Source organism: Scardinius erythrophthalmus (assembly GCF_964197995.2).
Source record: "Scardinius erythrophthalmus genome assembly, chromosome: 20".
NCBI classification, from domain to species: domain Eukaryota; kingdom Metazoa; phylum Chordata; class Actinopteri; order Cypriniformes; family Leuciscidae; genus Scardinius; species Scardinius erythrophthalmus.
This window is the reverse complement of record NC_138240.1, coordinates 30,269,975-30,283,428: the sequence shown is the minus strand read 5'-3', so window position 1 is coordinate 30,283,428 and position 13,454 is coordinate 30,269,975. Positions and strand designations below refer to the sequence as shown.

At 37.7% G+C, this 13,454-nt stretch overlaps 2 protein-coding genes across 3 annotated transcripts in view; both read left to right on the top strand.

The window, feature by feature from the left end:
• ppih (peptidylprolyl isomerase H (cyclophilin H)) overlaps positions 1–2,964 on the top strand; it is a 30,014-nt gene extending 27,050 nt beyond the window's left edge. Inside the window, exons 6-9 of the mRNA XM_081349847.1 lie at positions 271–363; positions 1,213–1,300; positions 1,389–1,429; positions 1,846–2,964. Coding sequence (XP_081205973.1) covers positions 271–363; positions 1,213–1,300; positions 1,389–1,429; positions 1,846–1,914 — 291 coding nt within the window. The 3' untranslated portion in view covers positions 1,915–2,964. The remainder of the gene's footprint in view (positions 1–270; positions 364–1,212; positions 1,301–1,388; positions 1,430–1,845) is intronic.
• A 2,017-nt stretch (positions 2,965–4,981) lies between these two features.
• The window catches only part of ybx1 (Y box binding protein 1), an 11,296-nt gene continuing 2,823 nt past the window's right edge, over positions 4,982–13,454 (top strand). Inside the window, exons 1-6 of one of the 2 annotated variants that reach the window (XM_081349661.1) lie at positions 4,982–5,423; positions 7,781–7,844; positions 8,056–8,089; positions 8,173–8,262; positions 10,766–11,089; positions 11,176–11,261. In XM_081349661.1, the coding sequence (XP_081205787.1) occupies positions 5,315–5,423; positions 7,781–7,844; positions 8,056–8,089; positions 8,173–8,262; positions 10,766–11,089; positions 11,176–11,261 (707 nt within the window). In that variant the 5' untranslated portion in view covers positions 4,982–5,314. The remainder of the gene's footprint in view (positions 5,424–7,780; positions 7,845–8,055; positions 8,090–8,172; positions 8,263–10,765; positions 11,090–11,175; positions 11,262–13,454) is intronic. The other variant, XM_081349662.1, reaches the window with a different exon arrangement.

Here is a 13,454-nt window from a genome sequence, read left to right as displayed (position 1 = left end):
CAAATATGATACTAAACAAAAACACACATGCAATGTCTTAATGACTATGACTTTGCTAAAAGGGTTTTGATAAAGTGGTGGGTGTAAAAAAAAAAAAAAAGCCAGTTCAGCCAGTCCAGCACATTCCTTGTGTATGTTTGTCTGCCTCTAGTGGTCATATGAACCTACTGCAGACACACAGCTATCTCTTGACATGTAGTTCTTAACAGTTTGAGTGAATCAGATCTTCTAAATGTGAATGGTTTTAAATGTTATATTCTTGTCTGTCAGGGTGACGGCACTGGCATCTGCAGTATTTACAGGGGACCATTTGCAGATGAAAACTTCAGAATGAAACACTCTGGCCCAGGACTCCTGTCACTGGTAAATCTATACACACTGGCCCTGTAAAGAAACTCTTGCTGTACCTTTACAGTATGCTTTATGCCAGCATATCAGCAGTGTTAGATTAACAGTGCTTAAATTCTGTTTAAGTTGACTCTCGGTCAGACTCGGTCAGAGTACTGTTGTAACGTCAAAAATCTTTGTGGCCCAAAATCTTGTGGAAAAAAAATTGATTTTCCAAATTTACTCCAAATCTAATGCGGAAAAATTTCAAAAAAGGAGGGTTATTATATTATATATACTTTATTTTGTGTCCTTGTTACGTTGTAATTATATATTTAAGTACTGAGTAATATTAATTAACAACATGTAGGGTTTGGTTTAAAGGAATAGTTCACTTTAAAATGAAAATTCTGTCATCATATACTCGCCCTCATGTTGTTTCAAACCTGTATAAATTTCTTTTTTCTGCTGAACAGAAAGAAAGATATTTAGAAGAATGTCAGTAACCAGACAGTTTCTGGGTCCCATTAACTTCCATAGTAGGAAAAAAATATACTATGGAAGTCAATGGGACCCAGAAACTTGACCAATTTTGAGGGATTTGCCAAATGAGGCTTTTAAGATTGTATTACACCGATATGCTTCAAACAGAACACTATATAGACATATACATTATAAAATAAAGTCAATTTAATGTTTAATGTAACTTTAGAATTTGTTTCTCATTTTCCTGACAAAGTGACTGGCAAGACCTTTAGCACTTGAGAAGTCAGGCAAACATACAGTACATTGATACTATAGGATAAACACACTCCATCTACCTATCAGATTATTTATTCTCTACTGTTTCCAAAGGAGACGTTAATGTTTGTTTTTTCCCGATAGGCCAACAGTGGACCAGGAACAAATGGCTGTCAGTTTTTTATTACCTGCACAAAGTGTGACTGGTTGGATGGGAAGCATGTAGTATTTGGTAAGTCTTGACAAGTCCTGTGTTGATTCTGTACTGAGAGAACTCAATCACTGGTCACACCATTAACTGCTTTGGGTTTTCCTTACAGGAAAAGTGGTGGATGGTTTGCTCGTCATGAGGAAAATTGAGGTGAGACGATATTTTAAGTTTTAAGTTGATTAATTTCAAGGTTCATAATCCTTTCAAAGGAATTTATTAGTGATCCTGTTGAAGATTTATAAGTTAACTAGTGTGGCACTGGCAAGAGATCTGCTGTGCTTAAAGTAAATTAAGAAATGGGATATGTCAGCAATCTCTGCACTTACCTTAGAGTCTGAGAGAATTCTTTGTTGTTATGTATGAGATGGATTTCACAGCACTTAATTGGTCTCTTTGAGTGTTTAACCAAGAGAAAAAAAATCTGAAAATATTCACTTAAATGCAGCCAGCTGACTTTTAAAATAAAATGATAATAATAAAACTACATCTGGAGTCAGATAAATAGACCTGGGACCTGAGTGCTTTTTGTGACATTAATCGTATTTCTCCATAATTCTCCATTACAGAATGTACCAACAGGACCCAACAACAAGCCCAAGCTGCCCATTGTCATTGCCCAGTGTGGAGAAATGTGATATGTGATATATTTTGTACTGTTACACATCAGCAAAGACACATGACCTTTGCTTTAAAGTAAATAGATAAGCCATTTTGGATGACTTGCCATTCATGATCTCCATTTGCAAATCACATCCTTTTGAATTTTTTTTTGTAATTTTGTGGGATTTACTGATTATTTGTGAAAAATTCTTGGTTGAACAAGGTTGTAGTTTTATTTTGTACAATGTTAATTACAGCAGAAGTGAAGGTTAGAGGTCGTCACTGATTCAAAGCCGATTTCATGATTAGCTCATATGTCACTTGCAAATGTCCATAAAAGACAAACTTGACATTCAAGATAGAAACAAACATGTAATCTTTATATATCGTGAAGAACAAGGCTTTTTATTGTTGATCAGCCTTTTGAAAGGGCCTTGTTGAGGGTTTTTTTTATCCTTCAATAAATTTTGACCCATGTTTTTTAAAGCTTGGAGCATTCTTTTTCATTTTAAATTCAGAGAGAATCGAAATCAGGACATTTCCTGAATCATAAAGGGCTTTTCGAGTTTATGATACTAAACCAACACCTTAAAGGGCACGCCACTCAATGCAAATTCCTTATGAGTGTACTCCCCTTGTCTTTTTATTGTTACTTACCCTAACCCACATCCTAACCCAGAAACCCCTTCCCCCATCTCTTGGACCGTGTCCCACTCAGACAAAAGGGCTCTTTCAGCTGAAGTGCAGGAAGAGTTTGGGCTCGGTGGGAGGCTTCTAGGGTCAATGTTAAAGCCCGTCTTTGTGTGGGACAACAGGGCCGGGCCATTAACAATAAAATCACACTTCAACCAGGTCTCCTCAACAGTGCCAAAAACATATTTACATGACAAAGGGGAAGGGGGTAGTTTGGGTCTGTCTCACAACTAGCCAGGGTCTGTCTCATCTGTGGTCGTTGAGTGCTCCCTTTATAATGCTGTGGGAGAAGTCAATGATGGGATTTATCTAAAAAACATCATCCTTACATTGAAACCATTCCCTATTCCTGTTCCGAATCTCTCACTGATGAATAAAGCCTGCTTTATTTTTGTTCCTTGTTGGTTTGGTGTCTGTTAAATATTTTGTTGATGAGATGACTGCTGGAGAGATAATGCATAAAATTAAGACATTTAGATATAAATGGGATTTTAATGATATTACATATACATTACATATACACCAATTCCCAAAATTATTTACATTAAATTACCAAAATAATTACATCCTTCTTGTCTCTGAACAACCAGCTGGATGTCAACCAACCTGGCTTCAAGAAAGGGCATTCAACTGAGACTGCATTACTGTCGGTCACAGAAGCCTTACGGATCGCAAAATCTGCTTCCAAATCTTCAGTTCTCATTCTCCTGGATCTGTCCGCTGCCTTCGACACTGTGAATCATCAGATCCTTATGTCCAGCCTCTCATCACTGGGCATCGCAGGAACTCCTCTCCACTGGTTTGAGTCCTATCTCACAGGTAGATCCTTCAGGGTCGCATGGAGAAGCGAGGTATCCAAAGCACATAAACTGACCACAGGGGTTTCTCAGGGCCAGTTCTTGGACCCCTCCTCTTCTTTATTTACACCACATCACTGGGACACATCATACAGGCACGTGGTTTCTCTTACCATTGCTATGCTGATGACACATAGCTCTTCCTCTCATTTTAACCAGATGATCCCACAGTAGCTGCATGTATCTCAAGCATTGATGAAGGAACATCACCTGCAGCTCAACCTGGCAAAGACTGAGCTTCTCGTCCTCCCTGCCAATCCGTCTCTACAGCACGACTTCACTATCTAGCTAGATTAATCATCAATCACCCCATCAAGGTCGGTCAGAAATCTTGGAGTAATATTTGATGACTAGCTGACCTTCACAGATCACATTTCAAAGACAGCTCGATCATGCAGGTTTGCACTGCACAACATCAGGAAGATCAGGCCTTTCCTAACTGAGCATGCAACACAACTTCTCGTCCAGGCCCTGGTCATCTCTAGGCTTGACTACTGCAATGCTCTTCTGGCTGGACTTCCATCATGTGCAACTAAACCCCTACAAATGATTCATAATGCTGCAGCTCGTCTTGTCTTCAACGAGCCCAAGAGGGCACACGTCACTCCACTGTTCATCTCTCTGCACTGGCTACCTCTCGCTGCTCGCATCAAGTTCAAGGCATTGACGCTTGCTTACAGATCTATCACAGGCTCAGCTCCCTCCTACTTTCACTCACTCCTACGAGCCTACATCCCTACCAGACGCCTACGATCGGTCAACTAGCGACGGCTCGTGGTACCATCACAGAGAGCCACAAAATCACTCTCCAGAACATTCTCATTCATGGTTACATGATGGTGGAATGCTCTCCCCACCCTCATCTGGAATGCAGAATCCCTGACAACATTCAAAAGAAAACTGAAAACTCATCTCATTAAACTCATTAAAAAAAATCCTTTAATCCTCCCTTGTCTGGCATTTGCTATCTGAGCAATACCTGTATTTTGTATTTTGAGCACTTCTTGCGGTGTGTTTGTCTCTTCACCATGACTCGCTTATTTTAGTCCTAATTTGTAAGTCGCTTTGGACAAACGACTAAATGTAAAAATGTAAATGTTTTATACCAAACAAATAATGGAAAGAAAAGAAATATGCAATATAGCAATAACAATAAAATAGTATTGCAATAGGGTGTTTAAAAAAAGTTACAAATAAAATATACAATTAAAATTATATATATATATATATATATATATATATATATATATATATATATATATATATATATATATATATATATAATATATAAGCTATATATATATATATATATATATATATATATATATATATATATATATATATGTATATATATATATAGCTTATTTTATATCAACTTTGTACTTAATTCAATTCAAAAGAGCTTTATTAGCATGACTAGGGATGCTATATTTAAAAATAGCTGAAATGTACATTATCGTTCATGTTCTGGTCAGTATTTTCTTTATGTTTGGGTTTTACATATATGCCAGAATGTCTGGAAGGTTAAATGGGGTCTTGAATTCTGGGCGGTGGTAAAAAAAATTCTAACCAATCATAGCCAGACTTAATGTTATTTCCATTTGATTGACAGTAATTGTATCCAATACGCATCAGTGAAATAATTGACGTTGCCAAATCACAAGTTAACCGACCAATTGGATTCAGGAATGGGTGGAGAGATGTGACAGAATATCGTCCGGCATCTTTACTCAGTCCGTCCAGTTCGATCGGCAACGGGAGCGGAGAAAGGAAAGCGGAGAGCCCGAAGGCAGCAGCCCCCACCACCGCCGGCCCAGGTTACCATCTAGCACCGGGAAAAAACACACTAGAGAGCCACCGCCGGCTTTAACAACAAGAAAACAACATGAGCAGCGAGGCCGAAACACAGCAGCAGCCGCCGCAGCCTGCCGCCGACGTGGAGAGCCCGTCCAGCCCGGCAGCCGCAGCTACCGCGGGGGATAAGAAGGTCATCGGTAAGTCTTAGCCCTTTACCCTACGGTTTTCGTTCCTTCAAAATAATATATTTTCTTTCATGCGTCGACGTTTCAAGTTTTTATACACTTTTACGTTAACGGGTTTTTCAGTTAGGGAAAGCGTGTGGCCTCACCGCGACTGTGTGGTGTCATTATTTAGTCACAAACTTACTAGTAATGCTGTATACCCGTGGCTACCTGTCTTAGAGTTTTTGTAATGGAGTTGCCTGTCTATTTCATACATATTAGGATTTAAATGGGTTAAACTTTAGACGTTAAACGGTCTCAGTAAGTTTAAATGTTCGCTCGCGCGCCGCGTTCCAACACATCCGCGTGTGAACTGATAACCGCCATGACGCGTGCTCGAGCCCGCGGCCTACTACATTGAACAAGAGTCACAACGCGGTTCTCGCTTTATAGAACTACTATCGTGATAGAGCCACTATCATTATTATTTACTCCACAAGATACCCCCAATACGATAATTTTATTGTAAATATACGTATTTGTTTACTAATAAAGACTGCCCATGAAACCCTTGAGCTTGGCCTTGAGCGTGACATGATGACCCAGATCATTTTGAACTATTCGTATAAAACACATATACGAGTCCAGTTGTCGCGGTCGGCCCGAACCGCGTCGGATTTTAAACTTAATGGGTTAGTTTGAGGGTTGGATTCTTGGGTAAGCCAGGTTAAGCGCTCGCTCAGTTTCCCTTTGTTCGTGCGTGTTGTGCGTTTGACGCGTCGTGCATACGTGTCCTCATCTCTATTAACACCATCAACGCCGTCCCCGGAAGATCCCATCATCCCACAGACGATTTATTGTATAGCTTACAAGACGGTAGTAATATGGATAATGATAATCTATATCAATCTCACCACACCAGATATAAAATGTCCGCCATGGTGTTTGGATGATGGACGCTGCTTTTGTCTGATCTGCCGATACAAACCCAGACACGTTTAACTTGAAACGCTAATCGCTTGTCAAATCTAGAACTAAACGTATAGATGTGTCTTCTCGTAGTGCCTATCGTGTCCTGTATTGAGGATGGAGGATCAGGGCTGTTTGGCTTCAATCCGGCCACATGGCTGAGGCTAATGTGCTAACTGCAGTTAGCATCTCAACATCATCACTTCCTACTTCAACAACACATTGGGCAAATGAATGTGCTTATTAATATATACTGCAGTGTAAACTGAATCTATTGAACCAACACCTTTCACCCAAAGACCTAGGGATTTGAAGCCCATTTAAAAAATTATTAATTTTTTTTACCTGAGTTTCTTTGTAATATTGCTGTCAACATCAGTGGTGATTCTTATTACTGTAATAAAGTGACTTTTTATGGTAATGGATATTTGGATTGATTGTCATGAAAATGTGAAGCAAACCTAACACAATATATATATATATATTATGTGTGTATATGCATGTATATACGTGTGTGTCTATTTATTTATTTATTTTTTTCCTTAATGCACATTCATTTATGGTAATGGTAATTTGGATTGATTGCCAGGAAAATGTGAAACAAAACCAGCAAGGTCATAACAAAGACTTTTTTTTTTTAATTTTTTTTTTTTTTTATAAGACTTCTTGAGCTAGTGGGAATCTCACAAACCTTTTTTCCAGTCTCATGCAACATTTTTGGCCTCAGCAATTTTTTTTTTAAATGGAGTTTTCCATCTTTTAAATGCCACAGGCCCCCAAATATGAATATCCTTGTGCAAATGACTCCCATCCACAAATTTAAAAGGCATCCATTTATTTTAATTTATAAAGACACAATTTATACTGTGAAAAATCAATATTATAAATGTGTAAAACCTATTTGGAACCTACGTTTCTATTGTTGCATTGCATTTTTTTTTTCTACTTAATATAGTACTGTACGGTTAGATGTTTATTTTAATTAATTTTCTTACATTTTTACACTGTCTCCCTTGTGGTCCCCCGGGGGTGCCCCGACTCCAGATTAATGTCTTTATTTCTTTAAACTCTTGCCTGAATCTTAATATTCTTAATTCAGAAATTGGCATGTCAGTCATCATAACTTGAATAAGATGTTAATAATGTGAACTCTGAGGGTCAGAGCCTTTCATGGTGATGGAGGTTCTTCTGATAAGAGCAGCTGCTTTTGCATCACAATCTATTAAAAGCACGCCAGTTGGAGGTTATAAATAGAGGACACAAAATGATCTCCACTCACAAAGAGTTGCTTTTAAATGGCTTTGCTAGTTTAATGCATCTTTTTCTGTCAACAGTTGTAATTTGATTCTTGAAAATACTGTTTTTGACACATGTTGGATCTATCTAAACAATCTGTCTGTGGTTTTCTTTTCTCTTTGTAGCAACAAAAGTCCTGGGGACAGTTAAATGGTTCAATGTAAGGAACGGCTACGGTTTCATCAACAGGTAAATTACATTCAGCCTCTAAAGACTCTCTCTAATATAATATGTGGGTCAGGGAACATCCACAATCCTATTACAGCCTTTATGTGCTTATAAAGCTAGACCTGACTTGCACGCTATTATTTATTCAAATATTTAACTTGCTCTTCGACTCTGCATGCTTGTTTTCTCCATCTGTCCTCAATTATTAACTTTTCACTCGGAACTTTCACAGGAATGACACAAAGGAAGATGTCTTTGTGCACCAGGTAATTATTTTTTCTCTGATTGTCACCATATTGACATACTTACATACAGATGTGTTTTCTGATTGCTTTTGCTTTGTATCCAGACCGCCATTAAGAAGAACAATCCAAGGAAATATCTTCGTAGCGTTGGGGATGGAGAGACTGTGGAGTTTGACGTCGTAGAAGGGGAGAAGGTGAGCTTGAGTTTTCTTTGTTGATTTAGAGTTTCACCGAAATACTCAACTTTATAGTTCCTTGCATAACATTAGGGTTGGGAATTGAATCAATTCAGTTTAAAATACTAACAAATAAAATGTTTTCATGAAATTCGTTAAAGGGATCGTTTTTGTTCACCCAAAAATTAAACTTCTGTCTCAAAGGAGAACTCCGGTCAATTTTAACATTGAGCTCATTTTTTTGTAAATTTGGAGTGCTGTCAGTACAGAGAACAACGACAAAAATCGGTGTTGCCTACACCATGTTATCCTCTTTTTAAAATTTGGACCCTGTTGACTTCAATGGGGCAAGTTTTAAACCTGCTTTTAGCCTCTTAACATCCTTGATGGGTCATTACAAGTGCACAGGTCATGTGAGTGATTTCTTCAGAGTGATCACGGGTGAATCTGACTGCAGTATATGTGAAAGATATTAATAAAAGTGATGTTATTTCAGCCAGCGCAAATACCTTATTTACATCCTGTTTTCGGTCGAAGTCCACAGTAGTCGATCGAGTTTACGCGCATAAGTTTAGTTACCTATGATCACGCGCGTGAACTCGACAATCGACTACTGTTGTTCTCTGTACTGACAGCGCTCCAAATGTACAAAAAAATGAGCTCAATGTTAAAATTGACCGGAGTTCTCCTTTAATTACTCACCCACCTGTTGTTCCAAACCTGTAAGACTTTCGTTCATCTTTGGAACACAAATGAGGATCTTTTTGATGAAATCTGAGTGATATCTGTCCCTCCATTGACAGTCCGCACAACTTCCACTTTGATGCTTCAAAACGTTCATATAGAGATCGTAAAACTAATCCATATGAATTGAGCAGTTTAGTCCAAAATGTTCTGAAGAGACACGATCACTTAATATGATGAACAGATTGAAGTTAGGCTTTTATTACATATAAACATTCATCAACTTACACATCAGTTGTGGTAAATGGAAGTTGACGACGGGAATTAATAAGGATTATTTTCGTGTTACGCAGCACGTATGAGGTTGTCGCGCGTCAAGCAGGTTCAGTTAAGCTTCTGGTCCGCTGATCAATGTGAATAAAAGCCTAAATGAAATCTGTTCAGTGTATAAAGTGACGAGTCTCTTTAGAAAATTTGGACTAAACCGCTTGAAACATATGGATTGGTTTTACAATCTCTTTATGAATTTTTTGTGGGAGTTGTGTGGACTGTCAATGGAGCAACAGAAAGCTCTCAGATTTCATCAAAAAAAAAAATCTTCATTTGGTTTTCAAGACGAATGAAAGTCTTAGAGGTGTGATACAACACGGGGGTGAGTAATTAATCTGCACCAGAAACATTGTGCTATGCATAAGTTCATACAGTGCTATGCATAAGTTTAGACACCCATACTAAAGTTGACTAAAAAGAGGAATAAAAAATCATCTTTTGGAAATTGAACTTAATGCCTTAATTTAAAAAATGAGGAAAAATCCAACCTTTAAGGACACCAATTTTCTTTGTGAATGAATAATGTATCGTAAATAAATAAATGTTCTTCCTTAAAATACAGGGTGCATAAGTTTGGACACCCCTATGTTAAATTCCCATAGAGGCAGGCAGATTTTTATTTTTAAGTATTTAAAAAAAATTTTTTTTAGGATACTATGCACACATCATCACATAGCCTTCACCATACCTAGAGATTGGCATGGGGTACTTTCCATAAGATCATCTCTCAATGCAAATCAAACTAGCTATTAGGCTAACTGAAATAAAACCATGCCAATCTCTAGGTATGGTGAAGGCTATGTGATGATGTGGGGCTATTTTAATTCCAAAGGCCAAGGGAACTTAATCAGGATGCATAGTATCCTAAAAAAAAAAAAAAAAAAAATACAATACTATAGTATGGGTGTCTAAACTTATGCATAGCACTGTATATATATATATATATATATATGTATATCAGTCAAGAGTTTCTTTGGACATCTTTAATGCATTTTTAATTAAAGCCTTAAATTTGTTTTGGATACAGAAATTGAATTTCCTTAGAATATTAATTTGAATGCGTGTGAACTTAAGAAGCTGGTTGAAAGAATGTGGAGAGACTAGATTGGCAGCTTTGAAGAAAGTGACTTTGTTTTTAAATTACAACATTTGTTTGTTCACTACTTAATTCCAATACGTCCATTTATTTCACAGTTTGATTTTGTCTAAAATAACAATTAATTGTTAACAATTTTGACTGAATGTATAGTTAGGACCATTAGGGTTACTTCCTCAAATGTGCTAAAAGAATTCTTAGTGGATCCAGAAAAAAATGGTTAAATTCTCTACTTTTAACTATATGAAGGAGATATTGATTAAATATCACATTTCTGCCCAGACTATAGTAGAGCAGCCCTTTCAGAGTGACTTACAGGAAATTCCTCCATTCTGCGGCCATTATCCAAACTAAATGTGCGTCTATTGAATTAGCAGACATTTGATGTACATTTTGTCTTCATTCTATCAGGGTGCCGAGGCAGCCAATGTTACTGGCCCCGGTGGCGTCCCTGTGCAGGGTAGCAAGTATGCGGCTGACAGGAACCGGTACAGGCGGTACCCACGCAGGAGGGGCCCCCCTCGTGACTACCAGGAGAACTATCAGAGCGACGGGGAGGGAGAGGTACGGGAGAAGAGAGAAGGGGAAGAAAATCCCCCTGAGGGTGAGATGGAGCAACAGCAGCGTAGACCCACCTACCCCGGCAGACGGCGCTACCCACCATACTTTGTGCGGAGGCGTTACGGCAGACGTCCGCCCTATTCCAACACACCCCAGAGAGGGGACATGACAGAGGTAGGCAGACAAAGAAAAGTTATAATATTGCAAAATCAATATTGTTGCAAGCTCTTTGACTGAGAGATGCTGTTCTTGGCTTCTAGGGTGGGGAAGTTGAAGAGAGCCAAGGTGGTCCAGACCCAGGCAACAAACCAATGAGGCAGAACTACTACAGAGGCTTCAGACCAAGGTTCAGACCCAGGTTTGCATGTTGTTTTTGCAGACGTGAGGCTGTAGCATGTGAAAAAAAAAAAAAAAAGTTACAAATAACTAGCAATTGTGAGTTTATATCCCACAATTCTGAGAAAAAAGAATTGCGAGGGGGGGAGGTAGAATTGTGACTGAATGACTCATAATTCTGACTTTATAACTCGCAATTGCGAGTTTATATTTCACAATTTGGAGAGAAAAGTTAGAATTGTGAAATTTAAAAAGGCGCAATTAACCTTATTTTGTTTATTCAGTGGCGGAAACAAGCTTCCATAAGGATGAAATCAAAAATGACCGTTCTAATTTAATAGAATATTAGTGTTTATTATAAATGATTTATCCATGCAAATTTATTCCTTTTTCCCCTCATAATCTTTAATCAAAATGACTTCTCTGTGTTTACTGTTGGCTGGACAACCTGTCACTCACAGGAGATTTACCAATAACAAACCACAACGATTCAATCAATTCCTCATGGACAATAGTGCCACTCTACAATTTTTCTTTTTTTTTTTCATTGTGTATATACGTCACAATAGGGAAGACCCCCGTTTCATTCCAATTATAACTCTCCTAACTCAGAGTTCCTCAAATCCTCTGGAGAGCCACTGCCCTGCAGAATTTACATCCAACTCTAATCAAAAACACTTGAGTAAGCTGATCAAGGTCTTCAGAGTTACCGGAAAACTACAGATAGGTGTTTGATCTGGGTTTAAACTAAACTCTGCAGGGCTGGATTTGAGGAAACCTGTCCTGAATACTGTAATTTGACTAGTTTTGCAAGTTTTGAGTCACAAGTATGAGTGACAAAAGTCAGATTTTTAAACCTCACTAGCAAAAATGTAGTTGGCAAGTTTGGTATAGTTCTGCTAATGTCCAAACTGTCGGTTTTAAATAATTAATTTAAAAGGTTTATTCATCACTCACGTCTGCATGGCATTTTGCATATTAAAATGTTTTGGAAATGAACAGCATTTTATGTAGTTAAGCTTGTATGTTTTCTATGTTGTTGATATACTGTATAATAATGTTGAAAATGTGCCTTTCTGCTTGCATTTATTTATTTTGACTTTTTTTGTGAAGTTCAGCTTCAAACCGTGGTGGAAATTAATGCTGCCTTCACACGAGTTTCCTAGTGTGAAATTGGACATGAACGCCCTCAAGTTGTGTTTGCAACTGGAAAACTCTGAGAAGTTTGAGTAGGGCGGCCCATGAACTTTAAACGGTGCAGGGGAGAATTACTGCTGCGACTGTTATTTTTATTTTTTTCATAACCAATAGCTACATCACTATATCTCATCTTTAAGTAGTGCATATTTACATATGACAAACCATTTGAAGCATATTGTATCTTTTACAAACTGAAAAATACTTTTTTTGACCTTAATTTCTAGAATCGTTAGCAAGCTATCTGAATTGTACTGTGAATGTTAATATGGTTGTCAACGAATGGGACGCGACATTTGAATTAAAATTAATGTCCAGTACATTTGGCTTTAATAAGATTTTCTCAAGAAATAGGCAGGAATAAATCTTGTCATGATTCCAATTCTTTTCAAAAACAAAGCACTTGAACAAGACAAACCCGTAATCGTGACTTAAGAAGTGGAAAGTAGGACATTTCCGATAACGTGAAGGCAGAATATGTAGTCAAGTATGACTATGTACTGGGGCAGTTGCACAGACTGCTAGGACTAGTCTTACTAGTTAGTCATCTATGTATATTGTTTCTTTAATGAAATCATTTTTGGGTGAACCATCCCTTTAATTACTCATCCTCATGTCATTTCAAAACTGTAAGACTTTTGTTCATCTTCAGAACACTATCTTTTTTTTTTTTTTTTTTTATGAAATCTGAGAGCTTTCTGTCCTCCTATAGACTGCTACGCAACTGATACTTTCAAAAAGTTAATAGAGATCGTAAAACTAACCCATATGAATAAAGCGGTTTAGTCCAGATTTTCTGAAGAGACTCGATCACTTTATACTCTGAACAGATTTAATTTAGGCTTTTATAAACATTGATACAAACAGAAGCTCAACCGAACCTCCTATGGAAGCTCAAACGTGCTGCGTAACACGAGAATGAGCTGTTTTGTTTTTTTTTTTTTTTTTTTTTTCACATCAAGCGAACATGCTTAAACATGCTATAAAAACAAGTCTTACAGCTTTG